This window comes from Balaenoptera ricei, chromosome 6, assembly GCF_028023285.1.
Source record: "Balaenoptera ricei isolate mBalRic1 chromosome 6, mBalRic1.hap2, whole genome shotgun sequence".
Lineage (NCBI taxonomy): Eukaryota > Metazoa > Chordata > Mammalia > Artiodactyla > Balaenopteridae > Balaenoptera > Balaenoptera ricei.
In genome coordinates, this window is record NC_082644.1 from 95,683,254 (window position 1) to 95,700,715 (window position 17,462).

Consider the following 17,462-nt stretch of genomic DNA (forward strand, 5'->3'; position numbering starts at 1 on the left):
GTTCACTTATGTGGCATTTTGCCTTTCAAATGGAAATATAAGGATCATTTAAGTTTTCATTTGATTTGAAATCTGACTGAAGCTTTGTTTTTGGCCTTTCGTAGGTTTGGTGCGGTGGACTTTCTTTGAATACTGGGATGCAGGTTCCAAGTGCTGTGAGAACACTTCAGAAAAGTGAAAATGGAATGACTGGTTCGGCTAGCAGCCTAAACAATATTACTCAGTAATGCCTGTTCAGAATATGTTTACCTTCCCTCACCCCTTTTTGATTGGGTGGCCTTTTCTGTGCAGTTACTAATCACAGAAATTTATGAGTGGTGGAAATCAGGTTTGCTACATTCTGCTTTAAGGTGTGGAATCTGTTAGCATCAAGCATCTAGTACGAAGCATTCACAGGAACCTGCTGAGCAATATCAGGGAAGCAAGCAGACATCGAGCAAGAAGCTGACGTTTTGAAGAGTAAATGGGAAAAAAAGGCAGTGTTTAAGTAGTTACGTAGAAACTCATTTTTGTGTTTCTTGGATTACTTTGGTTCTTCTAATATGTTTAGTTACATATGGTAGCCCTAGGACCTGAGGGAAAAACATTTAAATCTTGTCTTCTTTCCTCTGTACTTTCTCTTTTTTAATGTCATTACTACCTGCTATTTAGTTCTTACACTGAAGCTTGAAAACTGTACAGTCCTCCGTGGTTTTCTAAAAATGGAAATAATTGGGGGTGCTAGAAAGGTTTTCTTACAACAGTTTATTTTTCCCCTTTTATAAACAAGCTGAGGTTTGCTAAATTATCCTCTTTTGTTTATTGACTGGATTGAATATCATTTTCTCTTTTCCAAATATTGTGATATTTCTCTTATGGTTATAACTCAAAAAAGAGAGTGGATAGGAAGAGTTTCTAGACAAAATAGCTTAAAATCACCCAAATTTCAGTTTTTTACCTGCTGCAAAGGGATATTCTTTATATGTTACCCTGTTTAATTAGACTTTTCTTTCCATCGTTTTGGATGATGGGTAAGATTTTTTAAAGCTTTATATTTTCTGATTTTTTGTCTAGTTTAATACTACCTTTAATAGTTACCTTTGGTAAATTCCCACTTGAATTTGGTAATAACTGATTTTTAACATTTCTAGGAAGATGAAAGTTTATTAAAGCTATATAGTAAGTAGAGAAAGCTACCTATTCAAGTTTTATCTACGAGGAATAGGTTATAGAGGGAGGTGCCTAAAACTATTCTTTACTGAAGTCACTTAAATCTGCTTTTTAATAAGATGGAATGGTTTAAACAACTGTTTTGAAAAACTGCAAATCTCTGACTTATTTGGCACATGAGTTTTTCAGATATAACTATTCAGAGGTGGTTTTTCTCTCAATCTTTTTGCTACATTCATTTGCTTTCTAAAGGGTTGTAATTCTTCCAAAAATCAACATAGAGTAATCTTACCAAACTTAGGGAAAATGTGTTAAACAAAGAGTAGCACCCATGGTTATTGAGCAGAGTATTTATATTTTTAAAGTTGATTAAAATTTGTAACAAGTCCTTTGAGCCAAACTGAAAGTTGTAATTACAGTATTTAAGAATCCCTTGAGTATTTTAAAGAGGTCTGGATTTGTATATTCCTTAATTTTTGAAACTTTTACTTTCTCATGTTGACTTTCTTTCGTTCACATTTTAAGTATATTGTGTTATGACAACCTCCCTAGAAGTGACCGTGGCTGCTTATTACATTTGAATTGTTTTCTACAGAAAGCCCTGTGGAATAGGAACAGCTCGATCTCTCTTAAAGTTTACTGATAGGATGTTTTGTTCATTGTAAAACAAATCTAAATGAGGAATTTCATTTGAACTGGTTATTATTTTTTCAGAGGACATTCATATCGATACCATTGTCTGATGACATATTTTAGAGACTATAATGAAGTTTAGAGAATGACATTGTCAATAGATATTCTTTTGATTCTCCAAATAAATGTAATTTTGGTTTTTGTTTCTGCTAGAGATTTTGAAAGAAATTTTTGGATGTCCCTACAGCAGGGTCATTCCAGGACCTAGGGAAACAGGAAGTTATAATTCTTTTTCATAGAGTTAAACCTGAAAGCAGTAAGTTAGTGGTGGAGCTTTATGTGAACTGCTTTTTGTGAACAGTTACGTATATTTTAACAAAATGACACAGAAAAAGGCAGAAGTTCTTGTATTAAAAACTTTTACTGTTACGTCTATATAATTGTATCCTCTCTTTAATTTTAAGTGCCTTCTTCCTCTAAGCATGCTCTTGCTCCATTCCCCATGCAGTGTCAACTGATATTTAAACCAGAGACCATTATGTTATACTGGTAAGGGGCTTCTATTGCAGGGGCATGAGGAAAAGGAAATACTAATCAGGGGCTGGAGGAGTGCATATTATTCTTCCTGTGCTCATGCCATCATTTGAAACCCTTCATATAAAATTTTCTAATATTCATTTGGAAAATTCATTTGAAGTAATACTATTATACTTCAGAATAAGAATCTGAGGTTTTCCTCTTACTGTGCTTCTTCTTAAAAGTCTCTAAAAAAAAAGAACAAAATGTGTGGGGTTTTAGCTTAATTGATTTACGTTTATTTGTGTTAAGTTAAACTGGAGGAAGTTTGCCACCCTTATTTTCAAACTAGAAAATAATCTAACTGTAGTGCCTATTTACATAGTCTCAAATTAAGGTAACTATTAACTTGACACACAGTATATAACATTCTCTTTGACATTTGAATTAAAAAATATTGAGATTTTTTGCGCTCAATTGAAGACATTATGGAAAGTTGGTATACCTTTTCAAATATTCTTTATTGTTTTTTTTTTACTCTTCGTTTTGACAGGTCAAACATGATTGCTTTCTGTAAAAGAAATGCATGAGAGGTTGACGGTAATGTATGTTATCACAGGTGTGAAAAAAATTATGTTTTATAAAAACGTACATTTAGTATTGCCTTTCTCTTTTAGCAGTTGAATCCCAAAGCAGTTTTAGTAAACTGGATAAAGAAATGAAGGAATTGCCTTAAGCACTTTAGAAAAAGAATTCTTTTACAATTCATTTTGACTCTTTGGACTGACTGTGTCACATACATCTTTGACTTTTCGTAAATATGTATATACCAAGCATTTACTAACTGAATGCACATACAAATTTAATATACAGTAATTCTTCGAATGTTCCAGGTGTAGGTAAACAAATTGAAAGTATTAAAGGCGTGCCTGTCTGTACATGGGTTTAACTGATGGCACCTGTACCATTTTGACAAACCATGAACTGCTGCTGTACAGCTAGACTTGACCGAATTTGTTCTGCAATCATTTTTTCCCCATGTTATCATCTAAAGAGACATACTGGCTTGGCTTTATTTGCTCATTTATGAAATTAAGGTGTGTACAGTATCATGTATAATTTGAATTTTTGAGACTAATCCCTGGTGGTATAAAGAATAAATAATTTGTAATGAAATCTTTTAATTAGGCTAAGATACTGTATTTCATGACTTACCTAGAATGATTAGTTTTTCTATATATACTTTTCCCATAAAATTATTAAGTTACTTAGTGTCTTTTGGAAACATGGGAAAAAATTGGAAAAGGATATATATGGAAAATGATTGTTTCAGAGTATTAATTTTAAAGAGACAGTGTAGACTTCTATAAAATATGTGAATCTAGGCTAAATAAACTACAGACTATATTTAAAAATCATCATGATAATTCTTTTTAAAAAACCCCATATTTAAAAAAAAAAAACCCATATTTGTAAGGTCAGTGTTCATTCATTGGCTAATTCATACAAGAAATATTTAAGTGTCTGGGATATGACAGTCATACTTTGTATTTGGATTTCCCAAATTAGTGAAGTGTGATTTTCTGTGCGTATAGTAGTTTTGCTGCTTTTGAGTGCTAAGACATAGTTTGCATCTTAAAAACTATGTTTTTGCTAATAAGTCAGAAATTTTAAAAAGTAAATGTTAGAGTTTGTAAAAAAAATTCTAATGAACTGCATATAAAATGGTTCACTTATATGTAGTCACATAAAATGTGTCTGGAGAAGTTTCTTCCCTGATTTTATTTTTACACCGGATATAGGGAAGTGTATGGTCAGCATAAATTTACTCAACATCCAAATAACCATAAAGTTATTTGTTATTTTTAATTTACATTTCATAATGCCAGTACTAGAGCACTTATAAGAGATCATGAATGTTTCCTTAATCATTGCAGAAAGATTATCTCATATTCAGTGTAGTTTTAGTTTCGCGTGTATCTTACAGTATTCATATTATGCAAATATTTGTGATCTTGATATGTCACATATGATAGCTTTGTTACCTGGAATATTTGATTAATGTAAATACTTTAAGTGTTTTGAGTAATTTGGAGGTTAAGTGGATTATATTTGGTATATGTTTTTGTTGAAAAGATATTGTTGGGTATGCCATATAAAGGTTAGTATTGGCTTATAAATATTGAATAGATATCAGAGATTGTCATAGTACTTTTCTCCTCAGACTACTCACTTATTAAATTAAAACAGTATTTGTTATTTCTGGGTCAATATAAGGTACTGACTTTTGATTCGTAATCATTTGAGCTATGTTAAATTGATATATTTTCTTAATGGTACCCGTTCAATGTAAGTTGGTCCTTGGGAAGAGACATATAGAGGATTTCACAGTATGTAGGACAGCAGGTAGGTGAATGTGTTTGCTTTGGCTTGGAGCTTCTTAAGTTTGGGCCAGTTTTAAAATAAGTCAAATTGTAAGTGATTGGTAAAAGGCATTTTTATTAGTATTGGAACTTTTTGGAGAGCCTAAGTGTTATGAAAATGCGTTTTTTTTTTTTTAAACATTTCCAGTATCTCTAAGGTACCAAAGCATTGAGTCTAATTTACCTTTTAAGGGAGACTCTTTAAAATCAAATTTATAACTAATTCATGCTGTAAGATAATAGTAGCTAAAGTTAGAGTAATTTATATTAAAAACCACTAGTCTTTAAATTTTCTGGATGTAACAAAAAATATTTTGGCTTAATTTCTTTTAAAGTATTTAAAATTAATCACCTTAGCTCTACCATATACTAGATCTGTTATCTCTACATAAATCATTTATCATCTTTGGGCTTCCATTGCCTTACTTAAAATATTGTAACTTGTTCAGCCTACCTCACAGGGCTGTTGTGAGGAATAAAATGAAATGGAGTGTGTGAAATTGCTTCAACAACAGTAAAATGCTATGTAAATGTAAGGTATTACTTTCAGTTAATAATGGACTTAAGTGTTTGGATACCTCTAGATGCCATTTACCTTGACAAAGCATGTGTTTAAAGTGGTATCACCAGGACATGAAACATGATTTTATTTTAAAAGAAGAAAGCCTGATTAAAATATCCTTTAACATTTTTAGTTTATGCATGACTTGTGGCCTTTTTGTATTTTCTCATCAAGCCTGTTACTCTATTAAGACTTACAGAACTGTAAACTTTTTCCCACAGCATTAAAGTGTGTCAGAGTAGAATAGTAGCATAAATAAATGATTTAAGCTATGTTTCCATCCAGGCATTTGCACTTTCAATTTATGACTGCTGAGTGCCACATGCAAAGACTGAATTTGGCCTAAATAATTCTTTCCAAAACAACAGTTTTAGAATGGTTCAGCAGTTTGCTGTCATCAGATAAATGATAGAAGGTGTATGTGCCCACTTAAAACATTTGACAACGTTTGTTACATTGTCATTTTTTTAAAACATGATGAGGCATTTCAAAACTCTGTCAAACTGGATATCATTTAGTATCTCTCCTAACATACTTGTTTTGCTTTAAATTGGATTAAATGGTTTACAGGTTGTCTTGATCCACAGATTGTTTGGTGTTTCTATCATCTGGACATGGTTTTGCTATGCAGTTCTGATAATAAAAATTCTAATTCCTCAGGTTTAACCTTTAAGTTAAGGATGAAGAACATTAATGGACTACTTATAATGTACACAGTGCTGCAAACTAGTGTTTTATAATAAGCATTTTGCCTCATTTTCCTTGGAAACAAGACAAAGCTTTTAAAATGTTTTTTTAAACTTTAAAATAGAGTATTCAAAGTGGAGTAACTTGTATGTTGAAATGATTGTATGTTGTGTATAGAATGACCAAGTTAAGTTCTTTAAAAAGCACCTGGAATATCTCATCTAAAAATTAAACTTTTTTTCCTGCTATCTTTTGCTTCAGTGCTTGCATTTTTATCCACTCTCATTAGATATCTACAATGTGCTGTTGAGCATGAGAAGATAAAAGTGTCATAGTACTTTTGCCCCCAAAGATTTTTATTTTAGAGCAGTGCTGTTCAACACAATTGTATGCAATGATGGAAGGTTCTGTATCTGAGCTGTCCAACACAGTAGCCACTAGCCATAGGCAGCTGTTGAGCACTTTCTATGTATGTGGCTAGTTCAGCTAAGGAACTAAAATTTTTATTGTAATTTAAATGTAAAGAGCCACATCTTGCTAATAGCTGCTGTTTGGTACAGTGCAGCTATAGATGGAAGATGAAACATGCTATAAGTAACTATAACATAAACCAGGAACTTAGTTTCTGTCTTTGGAGCTTGTCACATCTTGCATTACATTTTGGTAGATGGTAGCTAGAGAGAACCAGAACCTAAGATTTTTTAAAGTTTATATTCTAACTTGAAACCAGTTTAGGAGAAAAAAGAAAACCAATCTACGACCAGGCGAGACTGGATCTCCTGTAACTAAGATCATTTTCACCAAGAGAAGAATGAAGAGATACTGGATAGTCTTGAGTCACAGGGAGAAGAATGTGACAAAAAGATATTGAGAAACCAGTACCCTCATATAGAAGATGGAGTGTGTGAATGGGTGCAACATTTCTGGAGAACAATTAAGTAATATCAAGGTATTAAATATACATACCTTTGAAAAGTTGAATTCCATTTCTAGGTATTTCTCTTACATATATACTCACAAATAAGTACTCATTGCAGCATTTTGATAGCAAAATACAAATAACCTAATTGTTAACTGAACAATGGGCTTACCAGGATTCTGAAGGCTCCCGTTTTCTAAGTTGCTACACAAGTTGTTATATACTTGTCTAGATATATTCTGCATGCCTCCCTCCCAAACTGTTATGTAGACCATTATGGGAATTGGCTTCCTCAATTAGAGAACATTTTCCTTGGTATACCAGTCCTACTGTGCCTCACTGGATCTCTGGGATGAGAGCTCAGGAAATTTTGTGCCTTCTACTTTTCTGTCCGAGTGTTTCCCTTACTACACCTCATTTTACATTTATACTCCATGGTACTAGTAGTATGTTTCTGCCCATTTTGCACAAGGTCATGGGATTAGATTGTGATGCTTCCAGGTAACCCTACACAGCTGATTCAGAATATGCTATTAATGGGTTTTCATGATACTATGAAATGGAAAAAGCAAGTCCAACAGTATATATAGCATGGTGCCATGGGGGTGTGTGTGTATACTTAGACTTGGGCAAGAGGGGTTCCCTGCCATGATCCTCACTCTCTGGCTGTACCTCTCCATGGAATGAAAAAGTGAAGGAGCCAAGAAATCACGCCCACTTGCAGTCTGTGTTCCTGGCTATGAACCAGATAGCTAGGACCCGATAATTCCGTGTCCCACCAGCCCAAAGCTTGCTTACACGGCACATGCAGGCCTCTTGCCCAAATCCATCCTGCACTGCACTACAGGTGTATACCCCTAGACTCAAGGGGAGGCAGTTTGGGAGGAGTGTGGATGGGGCTTGGATGTGCAGACTGGGGTGTCCACCTTCATGCTTACCAGGACCCTTGTGGCAAGCTGTAACTAGACGTTAAAAGGAAAAAGACCCAGGGACTTGTGGGGAGAACAGGCCAACCTTGTTCTCATGTTATCACTTTCCAGCACATGTCTGAGAATTCAGTTTTGAACCTAGATTTCTGTTCCTTGAGAATAAATATTTGTCAAGATAGAAGTGTGTGTATGTATGTATATATGTGTATATGATTGACTCTTACCTATTTAGACACTTAAAATATATGTCAAGTTGGGCCTCCATTTCTACTCTTGCCCCGGGCCCCACAGTGTTAGGGTGGGCCAGGATGTGTATGTGCTTCAGCATCTGAATAATTTTTAAAAGATGGATGTTTGCTTATACTAGAGGCTGTTTTTACCAGTCCTTGTACCCCTTCTCCAGCTGGACTGGCTAACCAGGTTAAAGCATACTGACTAGGAGTCATGGTGAGTTGAAGGCTCACAGCTGGGCTCCCCTTGTATGCTGGAGGAGTACCGCTCCCACCAGTTGCATGGTATGTGTACCTCTAGTTAGCTGTTTGTTCCCAAACTTGTTAGGCCAGTGGCATTGTTGTAATTATATAATTTAAATATTACATAAACCAATGAAATTCAAGTGGAGGGAACTTTAGCGATGAAGAGCAAGTGGCTGACAAGTTAGTTGTGTCCAAGATAATTGTAAATTACAGAGGATTGCAAAAAAGAAAAATACAAATCTAGGACTCTGAGTTGAGATTCCTTCACTTGTATCTGTAAGTTCCTGGTCCACTTTAAAGAAACATACCAGAAACTACAGGTGATCTATTATGTCTGTGGCTTATGTAAGAAAAACTAATCAGTTGATCCACACTTAAAAAGACCATAGTTCAAATCAAAAGATTGGCCAATGTTGGGAATTCCCTGGCGGTCCAGTGGTGAGGACTCTGTGCTTCCACTGCAGGGGGCATAGGTTCGATCCCTGGTCAGGGAAGTAAGATCTCGCATGCCACGCAGCACAGACAAAAGAAACAAATAAGAAAAAAAAAAAATGGCTAATGTAATCCTCTGCTATTACTGCATTTTTTTAAAGCTTTACATGGAACAAGATTTGTTGTGCCCTTTACATTTATGAACCTGATAATTTTTCCCTTTTCTTGTTAATTTATCATGACAATTTTGAAACATACAGAAGAGTAGAGAGGCTATTTATAATGAACACCTTTATGCTCATCACCTAGATTTATCAGTTGTTAACATTTTGCCATGTTTGTGTCATTTTTCTTAAGTTTTAAAAAGTTTCACTCATAAGTAGTACTGTAATATGCATCAATGATGACTTTTTCTTTTAAACACAGCCACATTCCCTTAACATTCCTGGCGAAATTAATATTGTCTAATGGCCCAGCCCATATTAAAATTTCAGTTGTCTCAAAAATGTCTTTTTATGGTTGCTTTATTCAAATCAGGATCCAGACAAGGTGCATGCATTGCATTTGGTTATTATGTCTCTTAAGTCTCTGATTTTGTATTAGTTCCCTCCCGCACCTTTTAAATGCCATTGATAAAGAAACTGGGGCATTTGTCTTGTAGAATGTCCCACATTCTGATCGATTCTCTATAGCCTTTGTTAAATCTAGAGTCATGGTTAAATGCAGGTTCAATTTTAAGGCAAGAATCCTTCACAGGTGGTGCTGTGTAATTTCTGTTGCATCACATCCGAAAGTGCATAATCGCAGCTTGTCCCACTTAAAAAGATTGATCAGTGGGTTCAGGTGGTGCCAGCCTAATCCGTCTACTGAAAAGTTCCCCATCAACGTTTCAACTTAATTTTAGCCTCTACTGATGAGGGCTGTCCTTCATACTTCATTAGTAGCAATGATTGTTCTATCATTCATTCTTCATTTATTAGCTGGAATTCTCATTAGCATTTTGGTTACACTGAAATCCTGTTCCAATAAGAAAGGCCGGATAAATGCTTGATATTTTTATCAAGTTTCAGGATAGTGAGGTGGTGCCCTGGCAATCTTCAATCATGACTAATGAGTTTCATTTTTAAGGAATCATGAAGTCAAGAATTTTCATGTATTTGATGTGTTTTAATCAATAGCAATTATTCATTTTGATGTTCAAAATTTACCATCTTTGGTCCCTCAGGTTAGCACCTGTGTCCAATGATCCTGTTAGTCTTTGGTAACTTCCTTCCTCTGGGTGCTACCTACTTTTTTTCTTTTCCTTCTTCTATGTCTTTTTTTTTTTTTAACATCTTTATTGGAGAATAATTGCTTTACAATGGTGTGTTAGCTTCTGCTTTATAACAAAGTGAATCAGCTACACATATACATATATCCCCATATCTCTTCCCTCTTGCGTCTCCCTCCCTCCCACCCTCCCTATCCCACCCCTCTAGGTGGTCACAAAGCACCGAGCTGATCTCCCTGTGCTATGTGGCTGCTTCCCACTAGCTATCTATTTTACATTTGGTAGTATATAGTCTGTGCCACTCTCTACCTACTTTTTAAATTAACCTACCAACTACCAGTTCTAAGCAATAAGAGGACTCTACATAAAACTGAGTTCCCTAAAACTGAGTTCCTCTGCTGAGTTTATGATTAACCTCTCTATCCCAAACCTTACTTCCTTTCTTGTTCCACACCTCAGGATTGAGGAGTATCAAAGAAAAAGGGGTATTGTAACCAAGCAGGACCCTATGGGGCCTTCCTGGGACAGACATTCCCCCCCACCCCCATGTCCTCCACCTGCCTCTTGATTGTAGAAAAGCTTTAGTCTCCCAGGCCTCCCCTGATTCTCAGAAGGCTGGCTCAAGAGTGAATGATTAGGAAGTAGGAAGATGTAGAAACAAAGAATAGCTGTTGAGCTGGGAAACTGGCAACAATTTAGACTATAAACCAGCCACATAGAATCATCAAACTCCCCGTTTCCCTGAAAGAGATAAATGAAGGTCTGACACACAGTCCTAAGTTATTTTAACAGGAAGCAGACCCCCACCAGATGAAAACTGCTGACCACAAGCACATAGACAACATACTGGTCGAAACCAGAAGATTGGTGATGCTGGAAACTTCACCTTGATGCCAGCCAATCCAAGAACTGTGCACAAGCTGATCACGCACACTGCCCCCTCCCTCACACTGCCTTTAAAACCTCTGTCTCCTAACTAGCAGCTTGGAGATGGTCTTAGGACATCAGTCCACCATCGTCCCATGTTGCTGGACTCCTGAATAAAGCAACTTTTCCTTTTCCACTAACACTTCTCTGGAGTACTGGCCTCGTCTGGTTACATACAGCATAAACTTGTATGTACACAGAAAACTTCTGGAAGGAAAAACAAGAAACTGATAAGGATCATAACTCCTGGGAAATGAGAAGGAAAAGGACTTTTCATTTTATACTTTTCCAAAAAACAGTTTAGATTCCATGTGCTTTATTGAGCATACATAATGGTACGTGGCGTTGTGCTAGAGGGCACAAAAATGTATATATCATGCATCAAGTTGGAAACCAAGTTAGCCCACTAAAAATAATTCAGGGTGTAAGAAAATGTATATACAACATTATGTACTACAACAATAAATGTATGTTATGTATACCAGCATTCTCTACTATTATGATAAAATGATTTCAAAATGCAAAAAAAAAAAAAAAAGTTTAGAAAACAACTCAAATATATGAGGGGAGTATTTTCAGTTTTCCCCATGGGCTGATAATAGTAATTTTTGTAGAAAGAACTTCAAATTACAGTAATTTGTTTAGTGCTTTATAGTTTTCAAGATTATGTCAAAATTGATTCGTCTGTGATCCTTAACAATAATTCTTTGGATTACACAGTTAAACAACCAGGTCCGGAATTGAATGTGTGTATATTTCCAGTACTTAACAGGAGTATAACAGTCCGCGGGAGCTTGCACGTCCCACAGACACCTCAACCTCAAGAGCAATATTAACTCGGCTACTGTTTCCCAATCTATCTCCCATCTCACCCCATGGTACCCAAACCAGAGTTCAGGGAGTTATTCCGAATCCCTCTGCAAAGCACACTCAAAAATTATTCGTTGTTTATCTGAAATTCATATTTAACTGGCATCCTATATTTTATCTGGCAAACTGACACACTTTGGGAAACACAGCTCAGCTGGTGCCTCTCCAATTCCAGGAGCAATTCCTAAAATCTCAGATCGCCTCAGTGCCCTGCTGTAGTTGTTACCTAGGCAACAGATAAAAAAAGCTTTGCCTACGTGTCTAAATCCCAAAACCCAGGAAATCGCCGGGCTCCGTAAACTTCGGTGAGGAAGCAGCGTGGGCAGTAGACCAGGCGGAGGCCGGGGCCAACGGCTGCGACACCAACCCAACCGGTACGTAAAGGCTCCGCGCTTGACGGCCCCTTTTGCAGCGGTTGCTGTGAGTGCCGTAAAGCGGCGTTGCCGCTGGCGTTGGAGGAGGTAAGGTGTGAGAGGCGCGGCTTGGCCTCCGGGGGTGGGTGGGCGCCTCAGCCGGGTGTCGCCGGTGGCTAGGGTACTGTCACTGGGCATTCCCCTAGCCTAATGGGCACTTGCCTCGGCCCAGGCGGGCCATAGGTCGAGCGCGCTCCGGGCGGGGGATACTCAGGCAGTCCACGAGCACCTCGGAGTAGATGTGCGGTTCGGCGTCCCTCCCACGCTCTTGGGCTTGCCAGCAAGTAAAATCCTCATCCCGGGACAGGTCCGGTGTTGGAGGCCGATCGAGACCCTTGTAGGACCCGGCTGGGGTAGTGACGTTTGAGTAGGGTCCTGAGAGCTGTCTCAGAATTTGCAAGAGGATCTCGGGGGCAGGGGTCGGCGGGAGGGAGGAGAGCATTGCAGGCTGTGGGGCCCGTGTGTGCAAAGGTGCAGAAGCATGAAAGGGACTACCAGGTTTGGGCAGCACTGCGTGTTAGGGTAATGGCTGGAGGAATGGGTGCGGAGACGGGAGGGCCAGAAATGCGGTGGGAGCTACCGTTGGGTCTCAACTGGAACGAACCTTGATGCCCCATGAGAGAGTGTGGAGTGCTTCCTTGGGCAGTGGGGGAGCTACAGCAGCTTTCTAGAGAGAGGGTAATTTAATTAACCATCCCTTTCTTTTATGCTTTCCCCCTGGGTTCAGCTTTCAGTTCAGTTGGAGGAGTAGTTACTGAAGCGTCCCTTTTTTGTGCCTAATAGTGGGGTGGACACAGCTAGCCATGCTAAATAAAGTTTCATATGGCTTTGACGTCTGCCTTTTGCTTGCACTATCAACTGGGGGATGTCGGGAAAGACTGATACACACACACACACACACACACACACACACACACATACACATATATATATATATATAGAGAGAGAGAGAGAGAGAGAGAGAGAGAGAGAAGAAGAGAAGAGGAGAGGAGAGAGGAGAGAGAGAGATGACCGAAGCTTTGGATAGGAATCTGGGGAACTGAGTTCAGATTTCATCACCATCACCAATTTCTCAAGTAACATGAGAGAAGTCGCTTCTCTCTGGGCCTCAGTTTTCTCAGATGTAAACAGAGGACCTAGATAACAACAGGTTCTTTCTACTTTTGAAGATAGCAGGTTTCCAAAGAATAAACATCAGCCTATGAACAAATATGAAAGTGAGTGACGGAGCAGTGCATTAGGAATTGGGAAAAGTAGAAAAGGCTGGGATTGAGCTGTACTTTGAGGATGGATAGGGTTTGAGTCATCAGGAGCTATCTCTGCTGAGCACCGTAGATAAAGATACAGAAGACAGGAATAGGCATTTGAGAGTATATTTGCGGAGGTAGGCTTTGAGAGGATGGAGGATTTGAGAAGTATGGCACTAGAGGTTGAAGGAACCCCAAGTGGAAAGAAAATGCAGTACGTTCTGAAAAGGAAGAAAAAAGGAATGACAGAAATGTCAACAATATACAGTACTTGATTTCTTGGATCTAGGCGATTGTTATTTTGAACGTGTGTTTCTCAAAAGTGAGTTTAAGTGCTGTTGATAAAAATGAGAATTCTATCAGAATTTTAGCATGTGATAATGTATTGGGAGTAAGGTGATGCAGATTGTAGCTTTGCGTTGCCAATAACTAGCCTCTTGGGCTGTCATTTATTTCTTCCAGATCCTATTCTCCTCTGTAAAATGATGTTCTTGGATTAGGTGGTCTCTCTTCTCTAAAACCTGTAAAACATGAGTCTGTGAGGATGGAGAACTGTTCTGTTTGAAAGGGCAGGGAGATAGTAGATGGAGAATAAAATTGTTAACTTTGAGGCGTAGGAAATAGAGTTGGATATATAGACAGATGGGGTTTATAGACTGAAACTTAAGTAGTAAGTTTTCTCTCAGGTGGTATTTAAAATCTTGAAAATGAGTTTTCTTTGAGGGAGAGATTGTAAAGAGTAACTATAGGGTGTGCGCATAGACAGGAGACTAGAGAAATGATTGAAGGAGACATGTAGATCTCAGAGCTATGAGCTAGGACTCCTTTTCAAAAAGGATTACATTTTGGGGGCCAGCATTTTTATTAAAATAATTTAACAGTATTTACAGTAAATATTAATATTAAGCAATCATTTTTGGGAATGCTAGCAGAAAATAATTCAAACAGATACAGTCTCCACTGTCGTTCTGATTGTCTATTCAGAAGTAATATCATTTACATGCTTATTTATTCAACAAATACTTGTGTGTTTCAGGCACTGCTGTGTGATAGGGATGTACAATGAAGAAGGCAGATGTTGTTCCTATCGTCCCTGGATGTAAAGGCTGTAGTGTCCAAATCAGTGCTTTTCAAATTTTAATGCAAATATGAATCACCTGAGGATCTTAAAATGTAGATTAAATGTAGGTTCTGAATCAGTAGGTCTGCAGTATGGCCTGAAAATTCTGCATTTTGACACACGCTCCAGCATGATGCTGGTGCTGCTCGTCTGAGGGCCGTACGTTTAAGTAGCAAAGATCTAGATCCTGTCTAGCAGGTATTAAGCCACTGCTACTACTAATCAGCTGTCTTTATTAATAATTTTATTGTCTTTATGAAAATAATATATGCTCGTTATAAAAATTTGGGGACAATATAAAAAAAGCATAAAGAACAATGTAAAAATCATGCCAATCCCCACACCTAGAGATGACCATTATTGATGTATTGGTGAACATCCATCCAGATTTTATGTATGTACGTATATTCACACTTTATATTTTGTACTAAGTACTTGATGCTTGCTGAGCCCTATGTTTGATTCTGTTTGTTTGGTTAGCTTTATAGTTTTACTAAGATCAACACCCAGATATCCTCAACCAAGCAGTTAAGTACTTGCATTCTTGAGGGGAAGACTTTACTCAGTTAAAAATAGCTTGGTTTAACACTATTCTGTTACTCCAAAAATTGGAAGATAGTAAGATGATTAAAGCTTATAATGTGTGTGGGCTGTAGAATTTGTTACTTGAGCCACAGAATGAGAGAATTTTTTAATATATATATATATTTTAAATATTTTATTTATTTATTTATTTATTTATTTATTTATTTATTTTTATTTATGGCTGTGTTGGGTGTTCGTTTCTGTGCGAGGGCTTTCTCCAGTTGCGGCAAGTGGGGGCCACTCTTCATCGCGGTGCGCAGGGCCTCTCATTATCGCGGCCTCTCTTGTTGCGGAGCACAGGCTCCAGACGCGCAGGCTCAGTAATTGTGGCTCACGGGCCTAGTTGCTCCGCGGCATGTGGGATCTTCCCAGACCAGGGCTCGAACCCGTGTGCCCTGCATTGGCAGGCAGATTCCCAACCACTGCGCCACCAGGGAAGCCCGAGAGAATTTTTTAAAAGTTTTTTTGAAACTTAGTATTTTTTTTTTCCTCATTACGAAATCAATCGGTATTCACATAGGATAAATGAAAAGGAAAAAGAAAAGCACCTACAGTCCTCCCAACCTAAAGACAGCCACTGTTTTTACACTGGTGTGTATGCTACTAAGGTAGCTCTTAAATGACCCATGAAATAATGTATGTAAATAATGTTGGGGTCAAAAGAAATCCTTGGTTCCTCAACTTTCTGCTGCCTTTGAAATAAACATAATCTATTGTTTGTACTGTAGAGTCTTGTGACAGGGAACAGCTGGCAGGTTGCCTGGTGTCTATAGGATGTACATAGTGCTCAGTGATATTTGTGAACTTAATGGAAAAATGAATGAATGAGGGAACAAACCAAACTGACTTGTGTGACATAAACTCTGGCTGTCACTCTTCACCTGCAGTTGCTCACATTCACCACTTATCTCAAATACTTTTGTATACTCTTCTGGGCACACAGAGCTCTTGGGGCAACAGAGGTCCATCATAAATCTTTTAAAAATCTATGTCTGTGCTTGAATTCTACTGTGGAAGACTATAGAATATGGAATGCTGGGGAATATGGAAACATATGATAGCCTCCTGTCTAAAGGAACTATAATGAGTTAAGACTGACTGCAAAAATAGTACAAATATACAATGCTGTGTGGATATAAAAGAGGGAGCCCTTAGTTGTCTGAGAGCAGAGGGAATTCCTAGTAGGCTTTTAAGGTGACAGTTATTAATTATTGCTGGCATTTATTGTATAGTTATCATGTTCTAGGTACTGTTCGGTGCTTTCCATGTATTAATCTGTCAGAACAGCCCTGTGAGTCAAGTACAATTTATAGATCCACTTTAAAGATGGGGTATAGAAAGATTAAGTAACCTGCCTAAGGACATACATATAGGCTGCAAGTGGCAGAGCAGGATTTGAACATAGCAGTCTGTCTTCGGAGCCTATGCTCTTAACTACTCAAAAGACAGTGAGGGGGCAGGATGTGGGGGAGAAAGTACTGTAGAGAGAAGGAATAGCATAGATGAATGCACCGAGGTGAGCAAGCGCTGTATCGATGGGTTCATTTAGGGGATTAGTACTAAATAAGCCATAGAAGTTCTTAAAGCAGGGGAAAGTGACACAAAGTGGTACTATAGAAATGACTGGACTTTGGTCCCTAAGATGGTATTTTGAGGAAAGCCTGGTGGTAGAGTACAGATCTTCCTCAATTTGATAAACCCATCGTAAGTTGAAAATGCTGTTAATACACCTAACCTACCAAACATCATCAGAGTTTAGCCTAGCCTACCTTAAACGTCTTCAGGACACTTACATTAGCCTACAGGTAGGCAAAATCATCTAACACAAAGGCTACTTTATAATAAAGTATTGAATATCTCATGTAATTTATTGAATACTGCAAATGAAAAGCAGAATGGTTATAAGCGTCGGTTGCTTACTCTTGTGATCACGTGGTTGGCTGGGAGCTGTGCCTCGCTGCCGCTGCCCAGCATCATGAGGGATTATGTGGCATTTATTGCTAGCCCAGGAAAAGATCAAAATTCAAGTGCGGTTCCTACTGAATGCTTGTCACTTTTGCATCATTGTAAAGTCAAAAACCATAAGTCAAACCATCGTAAGTCAGGGACTATCTGTACTCATGTAGGAGGCTTTCTATTTAGGCAGAGTTAATAAGGCCTTTAAATTAGGCTAACTATACTGGAAATGGGAAAGAAATAACAGCTTTTAGAGGCACTAAGAAGAATGTAAGTTTGGTGACTCAGATGTGGAATTAGAACCACAAAAACTATTTTGTTTTGAACATAAATAATTAAGAAAATAGG

General features: G+C 37.7%; 2 protein-coding genes across 10 annotated transcripts in view; both read left to right on the forward strand.

Annotated features, from left to right (window-relative positions):
* The window catches only part of FSD1L (fibronectin type III and SPRY domain containing 1 like), a 70,567-nt gene extending 64,356 nt beyond the window's left edge, over window positions 1-6,211 (forward strand). For all 3 annotated transcript variants that reach the window (XM_059925224.1, XM_059925226.1, XM_059925225.1), the window contains one exon: window positions 105-6,211. In XM_059925224.1, coding sequence (XP_059781207.1) covers window positions 105-227 — 123 coding nt within the window. In that variant the 3' untranslated portion in view covers window positions 228-6,211. The remainder of the gene's footprint in view (window positions 1-104) is intronic.
* Window positions 6,212-12,213: 6,002 nt separating this feature from the next.
* FKTN (fukutin) overlaps window positions 12,214-17,462 on the forward strand; it is a 99,690-nt gene continuing 94,441 nt past the window's right edge. For 6 of the 7 annotated variants that reach the window (XM_059925231.1, XM_059925230.1, XM_059925228.1 and 3 more), the window contains exon 1: window positions 12,214-12,254. The gene's annotated coding sequence lies outside the window, so the exon portion shown is untranslated. The remainder of the gene's footprint in view (window positions 12,255-17,462) is intronic. The other variant, XM_059925233.1, reaches the window with a different exon arrangement.